At 43.1% G+C, this 24187-nt stretch overlaps 1 protein-coding gene across 15 annotated transcripts in view; it reads left to right on the top strand.

Annotated features, from left to right (window-relative positions):
* The window catches only part of LOC130708332 (uncharacterized), an 86552-nt gene that overhangs the window by 22620 nt on the left and 39745 nt on the right, over positions 1-24187 (top strand). For 9 of the 15 annotated variants that reach the window (XR_009008551.1, XR_009008550.1, XM_057547804.1 and 6 more), the window contains 2 exons: positions 6134-6238; positions 7389-7548. Coding sequence is in view for 11 of the 15 variants with exons in the window: in XM_057547804.1 (XP_057403787.1) it covers positions 6134-6238; positions 7389-7548 (265 nt within the window). In the remaining 4 variants the exon portion in view is untranslated. Of the gene's footprint in view, positions 1-1733; positions 1771-6133; positions 6239-7388; positions 8217-24187 lie in introns of those variants that run through there. The other 6 variants (XM_057547812.1, XM_057547811.1, XM_057547810.1 and 3 more) reach the window with 3 other exon arrangements.

The following is a 24187-nucleotide window of genomic DNA, read 5'->3' as shown; positions in this document are numbered from 1 at the left end:
GTGCCACATGCAGCTTGGGGAATGGAAGTAATTAACGCCATGAGGTTTCCTGGCTCTTTGCGGTGTTTTCGGTGGGTTTTGATTTGGGGAAGGAGGGCGCGGAGCGCGGCAAGCCGGTTCCAATCTGCCAGCATCCTGTGTCTGCCTGTCTGCGCTGCAGATGACGCGCGGGCCCGTCCTGCGGGGACAGGAGAGGCCCCGGTGTCGTGTGCTGGGCCTACCTGAGATGAGGGACAGAGTCGGTGCAGGTCCCAAAGAGGCAGAACCGGCCGAGCTGTGAAAGGAGGGCTTCCAGCTGCCCTCATAGGACAGCTGAGGGTCTGAATCTATTAGGAAAGGCACACGTTTCAGCTTTCAAACCCCATTTTTTATCCTTGAAATGTTTCCAGTCTTTGAACTGCTTTTATTTAACAGGGAGAAGAGAGAAACTCGATTATGCAATTATATCCATTTACTTGATTTAAACCAAACTACATTGAACAAAAATGTTTGTTGAAACTTAGAAAATAACTGCTTATCTGGTAATGAGAATTTAGCCATCCACACGTGCTGCTGTTTCAAATCACCAAATTTGAAGTTAAGGTGAATCCAGTAAAAGTAATTTTTTTGTATTTATTGGGACACTAGGAGCATAGAGTTGGAATTATGGCCTGTAGCAATTTTACGATTTTAATTGAAATGACAGCAACACACATACAAACACACAGAGCTCTCAGCAGTGCTGGCCACGATGAGAGTGTGCTATGAATGCTGCCTTCTCCGGGGCGCCGGTGGTGCGTTTATTCCAGTGTGGACTTCAGTGTTTTTCACACCACGGGTTGCCAGCCATTAGTAACTCAGTCATGTGAGGTTTGACTAGCATTTTTAAAGTAGAATAGAAAATATTAGAAGGATATTAAGGATATTCTTTCATAAGTCTTTTTTCTCGTGTATACATACGTGTGTACTGAGTCACAATGCAAAATGTATTTCTTATCATGGATTACAGTAAAAAGAAGTTTGAAAGCTATGGTTGTAGAAAAATCCAACAAGGTCCCCATGCCTGTTACGCTCTTGAGGTTTGGGCTGCGGGGTTGGGCTCCTGCCGCCTCCTGGTGCTCTGCGGTGAACTAGAGGGTATATGCCCCCTTGTAGATCTGACACTGAGCATGACCCTCAGGGAAATGAGATCGGGAGGTGGGTATTCAGTTTTTAAAATCTCAGCACAGTGGGTTCTTTCCTGGTTACAAAAGTAATACTTGATAAGACATCACATCAGGCCTCAGACCCCAGGAAGAAGATTGGCGTGGAAGAATGAGATGGAGCCCTAGGCCTCAGAGAGGAAGGTGGCAACAGGAAGATGGGAACAGGACCTCTGCAGCAAAGTCCGAAGCAGAATTCTGCTTATTCAACCTGGGTGTGGGGGGAGGGAGGGGCAGCTGGAGTCAGAAGTTTTGGAACGGGGAGTCTTTGTCTTAGCTTATCTTAGCAGGGGCAGGTAGAATAGTCTTAAGCCAATTTAGGAGCTCAGGGATTGACACGGGGCATGAGGAATGCTTCTGTCTCTCATCTTCCTCTCCGCCCCGGTGTCTAAGGGGAACAGATACTACAAGACTTTGATTAAACCATGTTTACTAGAGGGGTAGGTCTTTTGTTTAAAGAGTTGATGGCTCCCTTTGGCTTTTTCTCCTTCTTCCTGGTATAGGAGCCTGTCCTCAGGAATGTCAACCAGGCCTGTCTTTTTTCCACTCCAGGTACTGGGATTGGTTACCGGAGCCAGATCCAGACTGGGTATGGCCTTCCTTCTCTCTCTTCCCCTGAAAACATGCTGGTCATGGCTTTGACCCTGTCCCACGTGGTCAGCCAGAGGGAAAGGAGACGTAGATTTGGACTTTGGGGCAATGGACCTAGCCCAGGCTCCATCTTAGCCTGACCAGACCCCTGCTGAGATGTATGCCATGTTCACCCCTCGTCATCAGGTGGGCATTGGTTCCACTTTCTCTTGTTCCAGAAATGTCTAATTCCCAACTGCAGGGGTTCTCAAACTTTGGGGTGCAGCAGAATCAGCCGGAGGGCTTGTTAAGCTACAGATTGCTTGGCTCTACCACCCCCCAGCTTTGATGCACCCAGGTTGGGGTGCGTTTCTAACACGTTCCCAAGTGATGCCGATGCTGGCCCAGGACCAGACCGTGAGAACCAGTGGTCTGTTTTGAGAAGGGTGTTGGGGGAGAAGGTGACTGGCAGGGCAAGAGGAGAGCCCTCCTGAGATCTTGGCCTTAATGCCACCTTAATTCCATGAACGCTGCCCGCCCCTGCCCCCCAGCCAGTCCCCTGACACTCAGGGCTGCCAGGGGATCAGGTCTGGAGGAGGGTGACTCAGTAACAGCGGCTCTGACTGGTTAGTTTTGGGGCTCTCCACCCTGAGGGGACTCAGGAGAGGAGGGGTCCGGGGCCCCTTACTCTTGGCAGCCACTGAGCACTGTGGTTGCCTGTCCCTGGAGGAGAGCCACGCTCTTGCCGATGGAACTCCTTGTGCCGCGGGCCCTGGGGCACACAAACTAGAATTCCCAGTCGCTTCTGCAGCCAGAGGCAGGATGCAGGGCAGGTTCTGATAATGAAATGCAGTCACCTAGGATTTGAAAGGCAGAAAAGAGGAGGATGCTCTCTTTCCTCAGCTGTGTAGGTGCCCAAGAGGGCTCTGGAAGGCATGAGTGTGGGCAGTGGCCCCACCCCCTGGCCCCCTGCCTGATCCCCAGCTTAGAGGGTATGGGGGCTCTCACGGCTGCTCCTCCGGCCCTTCCATGTGATAGCTTGTGTTACGTCCCTCTGAGCTTGGAAGATCTGGAGTGTTTTCCGTTTCCTGTACTGAACCCTGACTGACGCAGGGAGAGGACGGTGTGGGCACAGAGTATGGCGTAGACCCTGCAGCTGGTGAGGTGGCCGTCCTGGGCGGGGGGACCTTTGCGGGTGATGAGCCAGGGCCAGGAGAGCTTGCCTGCTGTCCTGAAACCCGCAGCTTGTTCTGCCTCTCTCACCACAAAGCCTCCCTTCTACCAGCTTCCCTCTCTGGATTTTGCAACAAAGCAGGAAAACCAGCACTTTTTTGGAGAGTGTAGGCACATGTTTTCGCTAGGGCTCCGTGACCGTCTGCTCTGCCCATTTTGTTACTTGATTGAATGTTGTCCTGTCCTGCGCCTTAATTTCTGGACATTCACTCCCCAGTGAGCCTTTACCCTAGGTAAGGGAAGAGTGAGTTTTCGGTTTCCAGCGCGAGACTGAACAGCAAGTGACTTGAGCAAGTCAGCCTGGCTCAGTGTGAACGCAGTGCTGGACGGGCGCTGCCGATCCTGGCCACAGTGGCGGACTCCCGGGCCGCTTCCTCCGTCTGCCTTGCTGCCTGGCCCCACCTTAATGCCCTGAACTGCAGCTCTTATTGCGGAGCTGATTCTCTGGCTCAGCGGTTCTTCCTGAGCAGAGACAAGACTGAATATGTGTCCCTTACTGATTGTCGTCCAGAAGGACTGGCTTGCTCTGGGAACGGTCTCACTGCTCTCGGCACGGTACCCCTCCCTGCAGGAGGAGACGTCTGCTGCACTTGGGTGTGACCATGTGAACTTGCTCTGGCCAATGACGTGGGAGTGGAAATGACTGCCCTTGGTCTGCACTTGGTCTTTAGTCCCTCTTGCTACACGCCAGCAACGATGTAGATAGAGGCAGTGCTGCGGCCTGGGCCCCTCAGTGATGACGGCGTGGAGCCTGGCTGCAGGAACCCAGCAGGGACCTGGTGCTAAAACTTTAGGAAAATACTAATTCTGTATTAGTTTATTGATTTCCGTGAAGTGGTTGGGACTTTAGAGGACTAATACGTTGCACCTCTCACCCCAGCCAGGGTTTAGTCCAAAAGGGCCGGTGGTTCTTCCAAACGCACCAATGGGCTAGGTCAGGAAGGGGTGCAGGGAGTTACTCCACAGGCTGTCCTGTCCCCTGAAAACTTCGGGGGAGGGAAATAGGAGAGGTTTCTGAAGGGATTTCATTACTGTAGAACTGTATCACTCTCCATATCTGAAAGAATTTGCCAGAAATAGAAATATTAGGAGAGGCCAGAAAAACGTTAATTCTTGTTTCATTTTCATTCTTTCATATTTGAAAGCCTAAGGAGGCCATTCAAGTGATGGATCAAGGCATTAAATAAAACTTCAAGCAACGGTAATCCTAACCGATAGAGCAGCGGCTCTATAGTAGGTGAACTGTGGCCTGAACCTTAACAGGGCAGACTTTCTGCCAAGACTCCGAGGGCCTGGCTCCTCGGTAACTGATGGCCGGTGCTCCCAGCACAGGGCTCTGCTCTGGCTGCCGAGCCTGGGGAGATGGCGTTGTTTTGAAACCCAGTGCTCTTAATGAAGCAGTTCCTGGCCCTGAAATGTGCGGGAAAATACCTAAAAGTGCCACGAAAAACTGGTCTGTTGAAAAGCCTTTCCAGGGTTGATTTTTAAATAATAGATTTGTTTTATTTGACACTTTGGTAAATGCTTTAATAAAACGTAATGAGGTCAAAGAAATTGTAGTGTGTTTTATGTCCTGCAGCCTGGAATATCTGAACTCTGTGCTTGCGAACGACCATCGTTAGTAGTGAAAATTTTGTTGCACAATTTTTCATGGACTGTTCTGGAGTGTCAGACTTCAAGGCGCTATCACAGAATTGGCAAGGTTCAAGGGATTTTTACTGACTTAATAACATTTTTCTTTATTGTCTCCATAATCACCTGCTTCATGAACTGTGGCTAGAGCAGATGTTGCAACTGGTAATTTTCTTAGAACCCAAGTGCCATTATGTTTTTCCATCTTTTGATTTCCATCATTTCTGGGAATTGTTAGTAGATGGAATAAAAAGAGAATACATTATAAACAATTCAAAACACTGAAAACAAAATTCCTTGGACCTTTTACAGCTACCACACATGCAAATAAATGTGGCTTTGCATTCCAATGGCATTTGAGTGGGGATTACATTTTCCTCATTAACCTCTTTCTTAACCAAACAGTATTGTTTTTCAAGTCTCTTTTATTGAAATCAAGTTTGACATTTTAAATTAATTCGCACTGACTCAGTTCAAGTGAAGAAGCAGAATGTCTTCTTTTGATCCCAGTCATTTGTGCAGTCCTGGGTGAACTGTGCCAAAGTAGGAAGGCCTCCTGGTTTACCATGAAATCAGGAGGTTGGTTGTATTGCTTGCAAAATCAAAACATTAGGGTTCTAAGTATGTTTTTTCCTGTCCTACTAAGGAAAGAGGTGGAAAAAGTAATCACGGATGCACACCTGAGATCTGAAGTGCTTGCTTTCCAATGGCAAACTATTTATAAAGTGAATGTACGTACTTCTAATTGAAGGAACAGCCAATCTGTCTTCCATTGGTCATAACCAATAATTCCTCTGCTAATATGTGGACCTTAATTTGAAACAGTGGGAGTCTTCTCTTTTCTCCAGGAAAGTCAAGAGTTGTTTAGAAAGACTGCACAATTTCGGTAGGAGGAGAAATATAACTTAAGATTTTTAAAAACTTCTGTAAACACTTATGCATGTATCTGCAGTTCTTGCCCTGATACAGAACAAAAGTATACATCGTTTTCATTGTTGATATTTGGCAGTAGATGGTGAAATATTTGTGTGTATTTGGGTATGTCTAAGTAAAATGAAAGAGATGTTAAAATAACTCTTGGTCTGAGTTACATGCACCAATTTTAGGAAACCCTGTAGCAGTTGCCTTCACTCTGCTGTTAGCTCTGTCTTGTTTTGTCAAGATTTCTTTTTCATTCCACCATCTTGTCATGCATTATTTTCAACTCCTGTAATCCTAGCTCAATGTGGCATGAGTTAGAGTTGGAAAGAGAAGCAACACTAGTTTTCTTAGTGTCCACAGTTTCAAAACACACCCTTTCATGTTATTTGACACCATTTTCTACATGTGCTTTCTTTAGAAAGTGGAAAAATACATTATTGAGAGTTTGTCAGATGATACCATATTGCAAAATGTTTGCAAAACTGAATTATTGACAAAATGCATGTGATTCCAAAAGGGCCTGCTTGATTGAAAGCAGTTGCAGTATTTCAGCATGACAATATTGCTCATCCTTTCTGTTGTCTTTCTGTTTTTAGATTCTACAGAGCATACCTCTGCACTTCTACTGTCCGCAGATAGCAGTTTCTACACAGCTAACTTGGAACAGGTTAGAGCTAGACTCTACAGCTTCTATTCCTGGAGTAAGCATTCAGGAAAACTGCTCTCCTCTGGTCATCTCTAGTTCATAGGAGGCTGAATTCCCCTGCATGCCTCTAGTGTCTAACACCACCCGCCTGGCGTAATCACGCTTGTGCAGTCCCAGCGTGTGCTGTGGTCGCCAAGATGCAGCCGAGCCCTCAGCAGGTCCTTTGAAAAGATGCCCCGTCAGGATTGACTTGCTCTTCACGCCTCAGCATCCCAGCTTGGCTGACACTTAGCCTACTTCTGCGAGTGACACCAAAATCAGCTCTGCCGCTAACTAGAAACAAGGCCGTTTCCATTGTGAAAGAGTGATAGCCTCATGAAAAGTTGCATTTGCATACTTGGTGATAATAATTAACAATTAGAATTTTTAAAAAAATTCTAAAGCCTAAGTATGTAATGTATGCGATGTATGGTGAGAGAGAATTTTTCAAAAATATAATGTCTTTGACACGTCAGTTGCCTTTTGACTAACACAGAATTAGCATCCTGAAAATTGATCAAAGAAGGAGAAAAATATTTTGCTTTATTTTTTCATTTGCAGTACATTTCCTTTGTCAAACTACTCTCTTAACTAATAAGGAAAACCATCCACAGCAGTGTAGCTCATCTTTATTTGGAATTTCAGAAAAACTACTGTCCCCAACTATTTTCTGAACTTTTCAAAGGACTTTTTGCTGTCTAGCTTCATCTTGTTTAAAGATGTTAGAGCTGTGTTGAGATTAATATCAACAATCAGAAAGTAATATCATGGTCTGGTTGTCATTGTCCTGTGTAGACATGCTAGAACTGGATTGCCTGTGTTAAAACTTAATGGATTAGAGAAGAGAAGCATTTGGACTCTTAGTGATGGGGGCTTCAGCTCTCCCGGCATCTGCCAGATGTCTCATTTTCTAAACTCAGAGCCTCTGATAAATTCATGATTTACCTCAGTTAGTGCTCTCAACCCCGGCTGCACGTTAGAATAATCCCAGACTTCTTTTTAAAAAAATGGATAGGCAGGCTCCACCCATTCTAATTAAAGCAGAATCTCTCAGGGTAGGGCCCCAGACATTTGTTTGTTTGTTTTTAAGTGCCCCCGCCCCCTAGTGATTCCAGCGTGCAGCCAGGTTGAGAATCGCTAACCCACATGATAATTTCATCTTTCAGAAGGGAGAGGAAGTGATGAAGAGGATTAACACCCTGCTTCTAATTCTGGCCAACTCAGAGGCTCTGCACGGAAAATCAGGAGTGACAGGAGTCCTGGAAGAGGGCCACCTGGCCATCAGAAAATTCCAGAGGGATGTGGTCACTGCCAGACATACAGTCGGTTAGTTTGAGTTTTAAAATATCTCAGGAAATTATAAAAGCTTGACTTTGACCCCCTGGTCTGAGATTCCAAAAAGAAGCAGGGGAGAGTCCTCAAAATGAACTTCTGATGCTACAATTGTAAATGGTCCAAAGCAAGGGCGGGTTGGGGGGGGAGGAGAAGAAAAGGGAAGGAGGTAGCCAAAAAGATTTACTATCTTTGTGCAGGAAGCTGTTTGTTGAGGTCAGATATATTTTTAAATGGTGTATGTAAAGTGTGAAAGATGATCTGGAAAAACAAGCATGGATACAAAAAAACTGCCAAGAACATGTGAGAAAAGAGTCAGAAAGACTAAATCCAGAAGGAGGCTAACGTTCCCAGTGATGAAGCGGGCTGTTTGAAACAAAAGCGAGTGTAGAATCCATGCACGGCTGGGCTGGCGCTTCATCCATGTTATGTCAGCAGTAAAGACACACGGAGACCACTCCCTCAGACTCTGTGTCGCACTTTAGACTAGAGAGGGTGGGACAGAGTTTGGTTAAGAGGGATTGAAGAATAAGATCACTTAGGAGCAATGCTCGCTGTCCTAAATAAGTTCAAACATTGGTCTGGAAATAACAAACCGAAAGATTAATAGAATTTTCAGATGAAATTGCTTTAATCATTAAAAATGTGAAGATTGTAAGATGTGCCTGAGGACTGTTCCACATTTTTTTTAAGAGGAAAGTAGAAAACGTCTTTGAACTATAGACTCAGAGACCTGCTGATTCTTCAGTTCAAAAATTCTAGAATTTACTTTAAAATGCAGTTTGAATGCAAGACTGCCACGTTAAATTATACCTATGACATAGTTAACAAAGAGCAGAGACAAGGAATCATAACCTTTGAAATAATCTAATTCAAATTCAGAAAGTCATAACCCTTGAGAATTCGATAAAAGCTAAATACACTCTTCGAATAGTTAAATAATACAGTGGTAACTGACCACTCCAGAACTTAGTGGCTTAAAGCAGCTACTATTAATTTGCTCACAATTCTGTTTTCCTGGGCCCAGCTGGCTGGTTTCATCTAGGATCCCTCAGGAAGCTTCAGTCGTCCTTAGCTTAACTGAGACTGGATGGTCCAGGACACCCTCAGCCACATGCCCAACGGTTGTTGCTGGCTGCCAGCTGGGCCGCAGCTCTCCAGCAGGGGTGCCAGGGCTTGTTTACATGGTGGGCAGCCTTCCAGGAGAACGAGGGCAGAAGCAGCAAGGTCAAGGCTGAGAAGTCACATAACATCACTTCTGCCTCATCCTGTTGGTCAGGGCAAGTTGCAAGGCCATCCCATACCCAGGGACAGGGAATCACATAATACCTTTAGATGAGAGTTGTTGCTGCTTGTGTGTCTAATCTACCACACCTCTCCCCAGAGAAAGGCCTCTACACTAATACACACGAAATAGTTTAATTTCAGGGGATTCATGGACCCTTCCAACCCAGGTTAAGAGTCTTTATTCTAACCATTGGCATATTTAAGCAAGGAAATTGAGGTCCAAAGACACTAAGGACTGTTTGTTGAGTATGCAAGCATAGAAGAGTGGGCTGTCACACAGGTGTTACAGCTCCCAATCCTGTGCTGTTTTCATCATGCCCAATTAATAATCACCTCATTATTACCGGAAGTGGATTTTAGCAATTTGCAAAGGCAACTTTTGACAACCAAATCTGGACAACAATTTAACTCAGATGTATACAGTAAAATATAAGTATTTTATTTGATTTGCATATTCTACACATACATCCAGATAGGAAAGTAGACTGGTTAAAATAAGTAGACTAGTTGCAGCCCCAGCTTTCTGAACTCGCAAGATGCATTTTCCCTTTGTCAATTAGCTAGTCATCAGTGGAGCCATGAAAATACCTAGTTCCCTAAAGTTAGTCTTTTTTAAAAGCATAACTAACTGTGCTTTTTATTTTAATAAAGAATTATACTCGGTTTTTCAAAACTTTCATCAAGCTGGTATATTCAACCTAAAATTATGAAAAGAAATCAGTGTCTGCAGTCAGCCATTAGGTAGTTATTCATCCTCTTGCTCCTATCTTTGTCATCTGGGGTACTATTCTAGCTTACAGTGATCGTGCCTACCTGGGCTAGTAAATTGGCCATCAGTGGGTTCCCAGAGCTATGTGTTGTTGTCCCCTTATCCACTCCTTTTATTTTTTATTTTTTTAGAGATTGGAGTTTATTTATTTATTTATTTATTTTCGGCTGTGTTGGGTCTTCGTTTCTGTGCGAGGGCTTTCTCTGGTTGCGGCAAGCGGGGGCCACTCTTCATCGCGGTGCGCGGGCCTCTTACTATCGCGGCCTCTCTTGTTGCAGAGCACAGGCTCCAGACGCGCAGGCTCAGTAGTTGTGGCTCACGGGCCCAGTTGCTCCGTGGAATGTGGGATCTTCCCAGACCAGGGCCCAAACCCGTGCGCCCCGCATTGGCAGGCAGACTCTCAATCACTGCGCCACCAGGGAAGCCCTCCCCTCCTTTTATTTTATGGTTACTCCATGCCCGTGTTCAGACCTGGAGCAACGTAGACTGCTGTGAACACGAATGTCGTATTGTCCTGAGTAATGAAATGAGATCCAGGCAGCACTCCATGACCAAGAAGGCGGGCATTACCATAGGTGTGTGATGGCTGCCGGACTCTGGCCGTAAGTGTATTGAGCCACACACTGGAACTGAAACGGGGGGTCCCTTGAAGTGACTTCTTTGTTTCTTTTTTTAAGAAGGTCCAAAGACGTGAATGAAGACATATCAGTAACCAAACATGGTGGTATCAAGCCTAATTAGGAATAGAAAATCATTTCTAAAATCTGTGTCTGTTCATTTTCCTTACTTCATTTGTTTTTGTTTCGCCCTCATCTGTGATTCATTTGCCTTTCGTCATCTTCCACAATGGCTTCTGCGAGAATATCCGTCTCGAAACCTACAGCATGGCTTGCACCCACTTCAAACGTTGTTTAAAATCTCATTTATTATTTTGTACTGTGGTCTCACTTAAAAGCCAGGTTACTGAGACTGCAGAGCACGTACCTTTAATTCCCAGGGTGAGAGGGAGGATGAGAGGGAGCAGGCCCGAGAGTGCGCCGGGCTCGGGGGCGAGCTAGAACTGTGAGACGCTCCACAGCAGACATGCCAGGAAAACAGGATTCAGAAGCCTTACAGGCAACTGAAGTCTCCAGACAGAAGAAAACTGGAAACTGCCCAAACCTGGGCTCCATAGAGTATCGAAATGTGATGAAGACCAGGACTGGTATTTTTTTTTTCCAACCAGAGGTTAGTTACTTAACGACCACATTCCCAGGATTACAAGGATTTGCCTGAATAGCCAAGGGAACACTTATCTGCAGTAGAATTAGTAAAATGAAGAGATGGGATTCTATGTGAGCCGCCTGTTACAGGAGACTATTTAGAACTTGAAATTAACACTGGGAATAATCATATTAAATTGATACGAGCAGATGAAAGCTATATTAAGTCGGAATTATGTTTTGCTAATTATCTTAAATTTTCAGATACTAAAATCCAGGTGTTTGGGGGAGCCACTAGGGTTTAGCATCATTCCTTTAAAGAAAAACAAAAACAAGACCATGTGGGGAGCATCGCAGGCCAGGAGCTTAATCATATTCATTCAGCTCACTTCCTTGCTCCATGCCCAAATAGAAAATAGGCACCTACAGTGGAAGACTGCTTCCGGGCGGGCTGTGCTGCCTCGGACGAGGGCTGGGGGGGCAGCGTTCCGTAGGCAGGGGGGTGCTCTGCTGAAGCACCTCCACCCAACACGGTGCAGAAACATTTTGTGAACAGAGGAAAAGCACAGTGATAGCGATTGAACTCACTAATGGTGGAGGTCCTCATACAAGTGAAAAATTAGACAGGATGTTCTGCTGAAGGCCCCCAGTGGCTCCGCAACCTTTAGAGAGCTGGGGGGAGTGAGGATGGCTTTGCATGTCGAGCTGGAGGTTCAGCTGCAATAAATGTAACTTGGTGGTGCAACTACGGTTCTGTTTCCAACCCTCGTTCAGTCACTTCAAGACGTGTCTCGGTTTCTGGTGTCACACGCAGATTCCGGGGAGGCTTCCACAGAGCCGAGGCACTGGAGGGACTCGTCTGATCCTCCATAGTGTCTGTGTGCTCGGGGGACACTGTGTTGCCCATCAGCCTGGGCTGTCCCTGCTCATAAATGCAATCCTGTGAGGTCCCTTCAGCTCCATCTGCCTGCCCTCAGCTCCTGTGCCTCTTTCTGCCACTTCCCCACCACTCCTGGGCACTCAGCAATTGTTCTTCTGCTCGTGCACTCACTGGGGCCTGGGGATTTTGTGAGGCTAAGACCTGGGGTGGCCAAGACACGGCACAGAGCCATATTATCCCTCTTCCAAATTCTTGCCATTCTCAGGGCTGTACCAGGAAGCGCGGTACAAGTTTCCCCGTCTGAGATCTGTGAAGGTTTTGACCATTCCCCAGGAACAGCGAGCAGGGCCTTTCTCAGAAACCCATCACTGCCTGCTTCTCCAGCTGGCCTCCCTTGCTGCTTCTCCCAGCCTGAGGAATCTTTTTATGGGCCTAAGGGCAGAAAAGACTTGCTTTCAATGTCTCCTCTGCCACTGAGTGAGTTTTGTTTTAATTGTGGTAAAATACACATAACATAAAATTCATCATTTTAACCAATTTTAAGTGGCATTAAGTACATTCTGATTGTTGTGTGACCATCACTGCTCTCCATTTCCAGAACTTTTTCATCTTCCCAAACAGAAACTCTGTCCCCGTTAAACACTAACTCCCCATTCCCCACCCCCAGCCCCTGGGAATCGCCATTCTGCTTCCTGTTGCTATGAATTTGACTACTCTAAGTACGTCATACAAGTGGAACTGTACAATATGTGTCCTTTTGTGTCTGGCTTATTTCACTCAGCATAATGTCTTCAGTGTTCATCCGTGTTGTAGCCTGTGTCAGACTGTCTTTCCTTTTTAAGGCTGAATAATATTCTGTTGTATGGATGGACCACATTTGTGCGATGATGGACATTTTGGTTGTTTCCGCCTTTTGGCTATCATGAATAATTCTGCTGTGAACACTGTTGTACAAGTATCTATTTGGGTCCCTGCTTTCAATTTTTGGAGGGGTCTATACCCAGAAGTAGAATTGCTGGGTCATGTGGTAATTCTAACTTTAATTTTTGAAGAACTGCTATATTGTTTTACAGAGTGGCTGAATGCACAGGGTTCCAGTTTCTCCATATCCTTGCCTGTCAGTGAGTTCTAACAGAGGTGCTCTTGGAACTTGGGGTCAGCCCTTCCTTGTCCTGCAGGATTTTCCCCACTCTTTAGCATCCCTGGCCTCACCCACTATTTTCAGGTGATGGAATAATGTCCCCGGTTGTTGTGAAAAACACCTACCCCCCAACTAGTATACAGTGCCTTTCAAATATCCCCTAAGGGGTGAGAAGAAGCTGCATAGTTAGAACCCCTGGTGTGATGCCTGAAAGCTTTGTCTCTGGAAACTCAGAATCCTGGAAGAGGCTCTTTTTTCTCTCTCTTGCTGTCACATCGCTTCCTTGATTCAATTAGTAGAGAATGACCTAATTTAATTGAAAGGAAGGGACAGGAGGAGGAGGGAGGAAGGAGATGACTATTTCAAAATATTCACTCACTACACAAGGATTTCTCATCTTGTTTACTTCCTTTTCTTGAATAACTACAAATGTTTGTGATCTTTATTTTCTTGTCTAACCAATTTAGATTTTCCAAAAGGCCCTAGACTTGGCATACAACATGTCCTTCAAAAAAGCATGTGAACTGTATTAACGCAATGAATGCAGTGATAAGTATCACTCCTGTGTGTCTCTCCTTACTTTAACATGCTCTGTTATACTACTTCACTTTGACACCATGTGGGTGGGTTTTCCACCCATCAAGCAATTCTGCAACACCAGCTGGGTTCCTACACTCTTAATTCTGATACTGCCTAGCTGGAGAGAACATCAGATCCCACAGGTTAAGGGCTCAGTCCTGCAAGATTGCCCCCTCCACTTCAGATGCCAGTTGTAAGTGCAGGTTGTCACCTGTGCTTTTGACAAACCAGTCATAAATCGGAGGTGCCCACAACCCCCTCCTCGAGTTCAATTAATTTGCTGGAGTGGCTCACAGGACTCAGAGGAGGATTTTACTTAACTAGATTTGGTAATCTAGCATAAAAGGATATAACTCAGGAGCAGCCAGTGGAAGAGGTGTGTAGGGCAAGGCCTGGGGAGGGCGAGGAGCTTCCATCCCTCTCAGAGTGAACCCTCTCCCAGCACGTCCACGTGTCCCTCAACTCAGCAGCTCTCCCAGCACCCTTGGGGTTTTTTGGAGGCCCCACTACATAGGCACGATTGATTAAATCACTGACCGCTGGTGATTGATTCGACCCCCAGCCCCTCTCATAAATCACAATATCACACCGCTCTTTGCTGGGACGTGATACTGGTCTAGTGACTCGTCTCTACCTGTAGCTTACCCACAGACGAGTGATCTGCAGGCAGCTGTGACCTGTCAAGTCTGTTGACATCTCATGACCACAGGTAACTCCAGGGACTTTGAATTAAATGATCATTAAGTGTCATCCCTTAAAAACAGTGTAATTGTAGACCGTGACCAGTAAATAATCATAAGAATTCACATATCATGTGGAGGAGCTACTAGATATTCTAAAATGTAAAGAACTTCTGACTCTTGTTCCTCTTCATTTAAACTTTATGTTTTTATCTTAAACTTTATGTTTTTATTTTCCTACTTTCTAATGTTCAAGTGACCTGCTTCCTTAAGTGGTTAAGGGCTTTGAAGTCAGAGACCTGGCCACTTTCAGACCAAGGGATTTACTCTCTGAGTCTGCCTCCTCATCCACAAATCTCTGGATTTACACAGGGTTCAGTTCCTTAAAACTGGTAACTTTTTTTATTTTAATTAAAAATATTTTGTCCTTTATTTTTTTAAATTGAGGTATAATTTATGTATAGCATTGTATTAGTTTCATATAATGGTTCAATATTTGTATATATTGCAAAATGTTCACCACAATAAGTTTAGTTAACATTCATCAGCACCATACATAGTTACAAATTTTTTTGTATTTAACTATAGTTGATTTACAATATTGTGTTAGTTTCAGGTGTACAGCTTCAGATTCTTTTCCATTATAAGTTATTACAAGATATTGAATATAGTTCTCTGTGCTATAGAGTAGATCCTTGTTGTTTATGTATTTTATATAGAGTAATGTGTAGAATTCTATATCGAGCAAAAATTATACCTCAAAAGTATAGGAGAAATATTTTCTCAGACAAACAAAAACAGCTGACTCTGCAAGAATGTTAAAAGAAGTTCTTCTGGGAGAAGGAATATGATAAGGTACAACTTAGATTTATATAAAGAAAGGAAGAGCATTAAATAAGGAATTATGTAAGGTAAAATCAAATATTCTTTTTATTTTTCTTTTTTCTGTTATGGTTTGTCTGTTGAATATAGTTCCATGTGCTATACAGTAGGACCTCATTGTTTATCCATCCTGTATCTACTAGTTTGCATCTACCAACCCCAAACTCCCACTGCATCCCTCCCTCACCCTCCCTTCCCCTTGGCAGCCACAAGTCTGTTCTCTATGTCTTTGAGTCTGTTTCTGTTTCATAGATAAGTTCATTTGTGTCATATTTTAGATTCCACATATTAAGTGATATCATATGGTATTTGTCTTTCTCTTTCTAACTTCACTTAGTATAATAATTTCTCGGTCCATCTATGTTGTTGCAAATGGCATTATTTCATTCTTTTTTTATGGTTGAGTAGTATTCCATTGTATATATGCACCACATCTTCTTTATCCATTCATCTGTTGATGGACATTTAGGTCATTTCCATGTCGTGGCTATTGTGAATAGTGCTGCTGTGAACACTAGGGTGCATGTATCTTTTTGAGTTATAGTTTTGTCCAGATATATGACCATGAGTGGGATTGCTGGATCATATGGTAATTCTGTTTTTAGTTCTGAGGAACCTCCATACTGTTCTCCATAGTGGCTGTATCAGCTTACATTCCCACCAACAGTGCAGGAGGGTCCCCTTTTTTCCACACCCTCTCCAGCATTTATTATTTGTAGACTTTTTAATAATGGCCATCCTGCCCATTGTGTGAGGTGATACCTCATTGTAGTTTTGATTTGCATTTCTCTAATAATTAGTGATGTTGAGCATCTTTTCATGTGTCTATTGGCCATCTGAATGTCTGTAATTAAATAATCCTTAGATTAAAATAATTTTCTTCTAAGGAAAAAAGACAAAGCAAAAGATGCATTCCAGTCGAGAGAAAAAATGTTAGCTATGCCTCCCTACCTTGGGGTATGACATGAACATGAGCAGTTAGGCAACAGTCTAAGTGAAAATACGTAACAGTTGAGTTTATAAATCTTTTTAAATTTACAAAATAAAAAATTTTGAAGTCACTAACAATGACAGGTGGAGTCACAGGTGACATTAGCCCAGCCCCATTATTCTAGAGCTTCCTTACAAGAGTCCTTGCCTGCAAAGTCCCTGCACCAAGACATTCTTTAACTTGGGGACTTTGCTCTGTATTGTTTACGGGCAGTTACTGAGAGAGGAGCTGGGCATCCCTGTCCAGTTGAACCTCCATTTGGCTCCTTTATTCTTTGGATAAACTTTCACTTCTTTATCTGTGGGATCCTGAGTTATTAAACAATGTTTCTTACTCCTGGCTTCATCTAAAATTACAGAATAAGTAGTTCCTGAGGAAGCACAGGAATCCATAGAGCCTACTCGCAGGCTATCAGGATAACCTTGGTGTCAACAGACAGGTGGCAACTGTCTGAGAAAACCCTGACTCCTGGCAGGGCTTCGGAAGGACCAGTGAGAAAATCAAAATATTTCTGCAAACGTTATTAAATGTGCTAACCTGAAATTACTGCTTATTTATTTTCAAAGGTTGAACATTTCTTGGTGATTCCCCCACTCAAAATTTCACGTGCATGGGAATCAGATCTAAGGCTAACTTCAAAAGGCTGTTGTGAGGATTAATTGAGGCAGTGTATGTACCTGCCTTGCCTAATGCCTAGAACTAAATAACCATCCAATAAAAAGCTCTAAAATTGTGATGGTGAAGATAACGGTGCCAATAATTCTAACACTGATGTAATTTTTTTTTTTAAATTTACTTATTTTATTTTTGACTGCGTTGGGTCTTTGTTGTTGCATGCGGGCTTTCTCTAGTTGTGGCGAGCGGGGGTTACTCTTCGTTGTGGTGCGCGGGCTTCTCATTGCAGTGGCTTCTCTTGTTGTGGAGCATGGGCTCTAGGTGCACGGGCTTCAGTAGTTGTGGCTTGCGGGCTCTAGAGCACAGGCTCAGTAGTTGTGGCGCACGGGTTTAGTTGCTCCGCGGCATGTGGGATCTTCCCGGACCAGGGCTCGAAGCCGTGTCCCCTGCATTAGCAGGCAGATTCTTAACCACTGCGCCACCAGGGAAGCCCCCCACTGATGTAATTTTTAAAAAGTTGGTTCAAATCGGTAAATACTCAGAAATTCAAGTTTTAACAGACATGTTTGTTTTTCTAAATCACACATCTAACCTAAACTATCTGCTGTGACGTCGTCATTACCAGCAGGATGTGTTCAGAGTACCCAGCCCAACACACAGAAGCCTTTAGGATTCAGCTACCGTGAACCCCCCTGACTGAGTCAGGAACCCCCTGATGGCCTCCTCCAACCCTCACCCCTCCGCTGCTGCCCAGACATATCGGAGTCCTCCGTGGTCCGGGGCCCCTGCTGATCCCTGCCCCTTGGCCGTCACGCACAGAGCGCCCTTTCCCTTTCTCTCTCTGCCCAGTAAGCACTCTGCCTCATTCTCAGGATCAATCCCAGGATCTGTTGAGAGCCCTCCTGTCCCTGCCTGCAGGTAGCTCAGCCTCTTCTTCACGGGCATCCCTCCTCTATCTTATAGAAACTTCTCTCTCATCTCATCTAGCTAGGTGGCTGCAAAATTTGTTGCCCAAATAAGGACACTTTTGCAAACAATAGGGAGCTTTTAATTAGTTCATTGGGACTACAGGTGTAAAGGGGGCTGCTCTAGGCTAGTAGCATGTGTGGTCATCTTACCATTGACACTATTTCGTGCATGCGTGTATTGAATCATTATGTTGCACATCTGAAACTAGTACAGTGTTTTTTAAATTTACTTTTTATTTTATATTGGAGTATAGTTGATTTACAATGTTGTGTTAGTTTCAGGTGTACAGCAAAGTGATTCAGTTATACATATACATATATCCATTCTTTTTCAGATTCTTTCCCCATATAGGTTATTACAGAATATTGAGTAGAGTTCCCTGTGCTATACAGTAGGTTCTTATTGATTATCTGTTTTATATATAGTAGTGTGTATATGTTAATCCTAAAATCCTAATTTATCCCTCCCCCCACCAGCCTTTCCCCTTTGGTAACCATAAGTTTTGTTTTTGAAGTTTGTGAGTCCATTTCTGTTTTGTAAATAAGCTCATTTGTATTATTTTTTTAAATTCCATATATAAGTGATACCATATTTGTCTTTCTCTGTCTGACTTCACTTAGTATGACAGTCTCTAGGTCCATCCATGTTGCTTCAAATGGCATTATTTCATTCTTTTTTTATGGCTGAGTAATATTCCATTGTATATATGTGCCACATCTTCTTTATCCATTCATCTGTCGATGGACACTTAGGTTGCTTCCATGTCCTGGCTATTGTAAATAGAGCTACAGTGAACACTGTGGTACATGACTCTTTGTAAATTACAGTTTTCTCAGCATATATGCCCAGTAGTGGGATTGCTGGGTCATGTGGTAGTTCTATTTTTAGTTTTTTAAGGAACTTCCATACTGTTCTCCATAGTGGCTGTATCAATTTACATTCCCACCAACAGTGCAAGAGGGTTCCCTTTTCTCCACACCCTTTCCAGCATTTACTGTTTGTAGATTTATTGATGATGGCCATTCTGACCGCTGTGAGGTGATACCTCATTGTAGTTTTGATTTGCATTTCACTAATGGTAAGTGATGTTGAGCATCCTTTCATATGTTTGTTGGCAATCTGTATATCTTCTTTGGAGAAATGTCTCTTTAGGTGTTCTGCCCATTTTTGGATTGGGTTGTTTGTTTTCTTGATATTGAGCTGCATGAGCTGCTTGTATATTTTGAAGATTAGTCCTTTGTCAGTTGCTTCGTTTACAAATATTTTCTCCCATTCTGAGGGTTGTCTTTTCATCTTGTTTATGGTTTCCTTTGCTATGCAAAAGCTTTTAAGTTTCATTAGGTCCCATTTGCTTATTTTTGTTTTTATTTCCATTTCTCTAGGAGGTGGGTCAAAAAGGATCTTGCTGTGATTTATGTCATAGAGTGTTCTGCCTATGTTTTCATCTAAGAGTTTTATAGTGTGTGGCCTTACATTTAGGTCTTTAATCCATTTTGAGTTTATTTTTGTGTATGGTGTTAGGAAGTGTTCTAATTTCATTGTTTTACATGTAGCTGTCCAGTTTTCCCATCACCACTTATTGAAGAGGCTGTCTTTTCTCCATTGTATACTCTTGCCTCCTTTATCAAAGATAAGGTGACCACATGTGCATGGGTTTATCTCTGGGCTTTCTATCCTGTTCCTTTGATCTGTATTTCTGTTTTTGTGCCAGTACCATACTGTCTTGATTACCATAGCTTTGTAGTATAGTCTGAAGTCAGGGAGCCTGATTCCTCCAGTTCCATGTTTCTTTCTCCAGATTGCTTTGGCTATTCGGGGTCTTTTGTGTTTCCATAGAAATTGTGAAATTTTTTGTTCTAGTTCTGTGAAAAATGCCATTGGTAGTTTGATAGGGATTGCACAGAATCTGTAGATTGCTTTGGGTAGTAGAGTCATTTTCACAGTGTTGATTCTTCCAATCCAAGAACATGGTATATCTCTCCATCTGTTTGTATCGTCTTTAATTTCTTTCATCAGTGTCTTATAGTTTTCTGCATACAGGTCTTTTGTCTCCTTAGGTAGGTTTATTCCTAGGTATTTGATTATTTTTGTTGCAATGGTAAATGGGGGTGTTTCCTTAATTTCTCTTTCAGATTTTTCATCATTAGTGTATAGGAATGCAAGAGATTTCTGTACATTAATTTTGTATCCTGCTTGCTACTCTACCAAATTCATTGATTAGCTCTAGTAGTTTTCTGGTAGTATCTTTAGGATTCTCTGTGTGTAGTGTCATGTTATCTGCAAACAGTGACAGTTTTACTTCTTTTCCTATTTGGATTCCTTTTATTTCTTTTTCTTCTCTGATTGCTGTGACTAAAACTTCAAAACTATGTTGAATAATAGTGGTGAGAGTGGGCAGCCTTGTGTTGTTCCTGATCTTAGAGGAAATGGTTTCGGTTTTTCACCATTGAGAATGATGTTTGTTATATATGGCCTTACTGTGTTGAGGTAGCTTCCCTCTATGCCTACTCTCTGGAGGGTTTTTTTTTATCATAAATGGGTGTTGAATTTTGTCGAAAGCTTTTTCTGCATCTGTTGAGATGATTGTATATTTTTTCTCCTCCAGTTTGTTAATATGGTGTATCACATTGATTGATTTGCATATATTGAAGAATCCTTGCATTCCTGGGATATACCCCACTTGATCATCAGCCATGATCCTGTTAATGTGCTGTTGGATTCTGTTTGCTAGTATTTTGTTGAGGATTTTTGCATCTATGTTCATCAGTGATACTGGCCTGTAGTTTTCTTTTTTTGTGACATCTTTGTCTGGTTTTGGTATCAGGGTGATGGTGGCCTCGTAGAATGAGTTTGGGAGTGTTCCTCCTTCTGCTGTATTTTCGAAGAGTTTGGGAAGGATAGGTGTTAGCTCTTCTCTAAATGTTTCATAGAATTCACCTGTGAAGCCATCTAGTCCTGGGCTTTTGTTTGTTGGAAGATTTTAAATCACAGTTTGAATTTCAGTGCTTGTGATTGGTGTGTTTATATTTTTTATTTTTTCCTGGTTCAGTCATGGAAGGTTGTACTTTTCTAAGAATTTGTCCATTTCTTCCAGGTTGTCCATTTTATTGGCATATAGTTGCTTGTAGTAATCTCTCATGATCCTTTGTATTTCTGCAGTGTCAGTTGTTACTTCTTTTTAATTTCTAATTCTGTTGATATGAGTCTTCTCCCTTTTTTTCTTGATGAGTCTGGCTAATGCTTTACGAATTTTGTTTATCTTCTCAAAGAACCAGCTTTTAGTTTTATTGATCTTTGCTATTGTTTCCTTCCTTTCTTTTTCATTTATTTCTGATCTGATCTTTATGATTTCTTTCCTGATTGCTTTAGGTGTAAGGTTATGTTGTTTATTTGAGATATTTCTTGTTTCTTGAGGTAGGATTGAATTGCTATAAACTTCCCTCTTAGAACTGCTTTTGCCACATCCCATAGGTTTTGGGTCATCGTGTTTTCATTGTCATTTGTTTCTAGGTATTTTTTGATTTCCTCTTTGACTTCTTCAGTGATCTCTTGGTTGTTTTGTAGCGTATTGTTTAGCCTCTGTGTGTTTGTATTTTTTACAGTTTTTTTTTTCCTGTAATTGATATCTAGTCTCATAGTGTTGTGGTCGGAAAAGATACTTGATATGATTTCAATTTTCTTAAATTTCCCAAGGCTTGATTTGTGACCCAAGATATGGTCTATCCTAGAGAATGTTCTATGAGCACTTGAGAAGAAAGTGTATTCTGTTGTTTTTGGATGGAAGGTCCTATAAATATCAATTAAGTCCATCTTGTCTAATATGTCATTTAAAGCTTGTGTTTCCTTATTTATTTTCATTTTGGATGATCTGTCCATTGGTGAAAGTGGGGTGTTAAAGTCCCCTACTATGGTTGTGTTACTGTCGATTTCCCCTTTTATGGCTGTTAGCCTTTGCCTTATGTATTGAGGTGCTCCTATGTTGGGGGCATAAATATTTACAATTGTTATATCTTTTTCTTGGATTGATCCCTTGATCATTATGTAGTGTCCTTCTTTGTGTCTTGTAATAGTCTTTATTTTAAAGTCTATTTTGTCTGATATGAGAATTGCTTCTCCAGCTTTCTTTTGATTTCCATTTGCATGGAATATCTTTTTCCATCCCCTCACTTTCAGTCTGTATGTGTCTCTAGGTCTGAAGTGGGTCTCTTGTAGACAGCATATATACGTGTCTTGTTTTTGTATCCATTCAGCCAGTCTATGTCTTTTGCTTGGAGCATTTAATCCATTTACATTTAAGGTGGTTATTGATATGTATGTTCCTATTACCATTTTCTTAATTGTTTTGGGTTTGTTTTTGTAGGTCTTTTCCTTCTCTTGTGTTTCCTGCCTAAAGAAGTTCCTTTAGCATTTGTTGTAAAGCTGGTGTGATGGTGCTGAATTCTCTTAAATTTTGCTTGTCTGTAAAGGTTTTAATTTCTCCGTCGTATCTGAATGAGATCCTTGCTGGATAGAGTAATCTTGGTTGTAGGTTTTTCCCTTTCATCACTTTAAATATGTCCTGCCACTCCCTTCTCGCTTGCAGAGTTTCTGCTGAAAGATCAGCTGTTAGCCTTATGGGGATTCCCTTGTATGTTTTTGTTGCTTTTCCCTTGCTGCTTTTAATATTTTTTCTTTGTATTTAATTTTTGATAGTTTGATTAATACGTGTCTTGGCATGTTTCTCTTTGGGTTTATCCTGTATGGGAGTCTCTGCGCTTCCTGGACTTGACTATTTCCTTTCCCATGTTAGGGAAGTTTTTGACTATAATCTCTTCAAATATTTTCTGAGACCCTTTCTTTTTCTCTTCTTCTTCTGTGACCCCTGTAATTCGAATGTTGGTGCCTTTAATGTTGTCCCAGAGGTCTCTGAGACTCTCCTCAATTATTTTCATTCTTTTTTCTTTATTCTGCTCCTTGGCAGTTATTTCCACCATTTTATCTTCCAGGTCACTCATCCGTTCTTCTGCCTCAGTTTTTCTGCTATTGATTACTTCTAGAGTATTTTTAATTTCAGTTACTGTATTGTTCATCACTGTTTGTTTGCTCTTTAGTTCTTCTAGATCCTTGTTAAATATTTCTTGTATTTTCTCCATCCTGTTTCTGAGATTTTGTATCATCTTTACTATCATTACTCTGAATTCTTTTTTAGGTAGGTTGCCTATTTCGTCTACATTTATTTGGTCTTGTAGGTTTTTACCTTCTTTGTCTGTAACATATATGTTTGTCGTTTCATTTTTTTTTTTTGATGGGTGGGGCTGTATTCCTGTCTTACTGGTTGTTTGGCCTGAGGCATCCAGCACTGGAGTTTGCAGGCAGTTGGATAGAGCCAGGTCTTGGTGCTGAGATTAGGACCTCTGGGAGATCTCACTCTGATTAATATTCCCTGTGGTCTGAGGTTCTCTGTTAGCCCAGCTGTTTGGACTCGGAGCTCCCACCACAGGAGCTCAGGCCCGACCTCTGGCCTGGGAACCAAGATCCTGCAAGCTGTGTGGCATGGCAAAAAAGAAAAAAGAAAAAAAGGAGCAGTACAATATCAAAGAATAAAAACAAAATAAAATTAGAAAGATAAAAAATATATTAGGAAAAATAAAAATATAATTGAAACCACTGGAACAGGGTAAAATAAAACCACAATAGAAAAAAGAAAAAAAAAACGGTATGTGTGTGGGAGGGGGAACAAGCCAGAAGGAGAGAACAATAACAAAGTGTAAAGAATAAAATAAAATTAGAAAAATAAAAGATTAGGAAAAATAAAAATATAAATGAATGAACAGCAATGAATCAACAGGGTAAAACAGAGTCCCAATCTAAAAGAGGAAAAAAGAAAAAAAAAAAAAAGCCTTGGCTATGGGGGGTGGAGTTTAGGCGGGGGTGGAACTTAGGCAGTGGTGGGGGTTTAAGGTGCGATGGGACCTAGGTTGGTGGGGGGGCGACATTCATGCGTGGGGCAGGCCCTCTGCTTAGGACCTGCGTGGAAGGGGAGCTGCAGCACGTGGGAAGGAGGGTCTCTGGAGTGTGGATTTCTGGAGTGTGGAGTTCCAGAGTTTGGAGGTAGGGCCCTGGGTGAGGGTGTGTGGGTGGGGTTTAGGCCCAGCGTGATGGAGGGGGTCTCAGAGGGGGTCTCCGAGTGTAGAGGTGGGGCCCTGGGTGGGGGTGTAGGGGCAGGGCTTGGGCTCTGCGCGGCAGGAGGGGTTTCTGAGGGCAGAGGATTAGGCCTGGGGGCCCAACAAGCTCCCCGGTGCCTAAGTGGACAGGGAGGGCATTGGCCACGTTCCCTTCTGTTCCTCTGTGCTCCTCCCCCATCACCCCCAGGGTCTCCCCCGTCGCTGCTGGACCTCTAACTGTGGGTGGGTCCTGCTGGGTGTAGGAACTCTTCCCCTCCCCCAGCCACCCCCCTCAGTGGTGCCGGTCCCAGAGGTCCGACCTTTACTTTTGCTCCCCCTTCCCTCCTTCCCACTCCCTCAGGGCCTGTGTGGCTAGAGGGGGCCTCAGTGGGCAGAGGATCAGGCCCGGAATCTCAGCAGGCTTCCAGGGGCCCAAGTGGGCAGGGGAAACTTGGCCATACTCCCTTTTGATCCTCTGTCCTCCCAGTGGTCCCC

Source organism: Balaenoptera acutorostrata, chromosome 6 (genome assembly GCF_949987535.1).
Source record: "Balaenoptera acutorostrata chromosome 6, mBalAcu1.1, whole genome shotgun sequence".
Taxonomy (NCBI): Eukaryota; Metazoa; Chordata; class Mammalia; order Artiodactyla; family Balaenopteridae; genus Balaenoptera; species Balaenoptera acutorostrata.
Note: the sequence above shows the minus strand (reverse complement) of the source record. Positions and strands in the feature narration are given on the sequence as shown.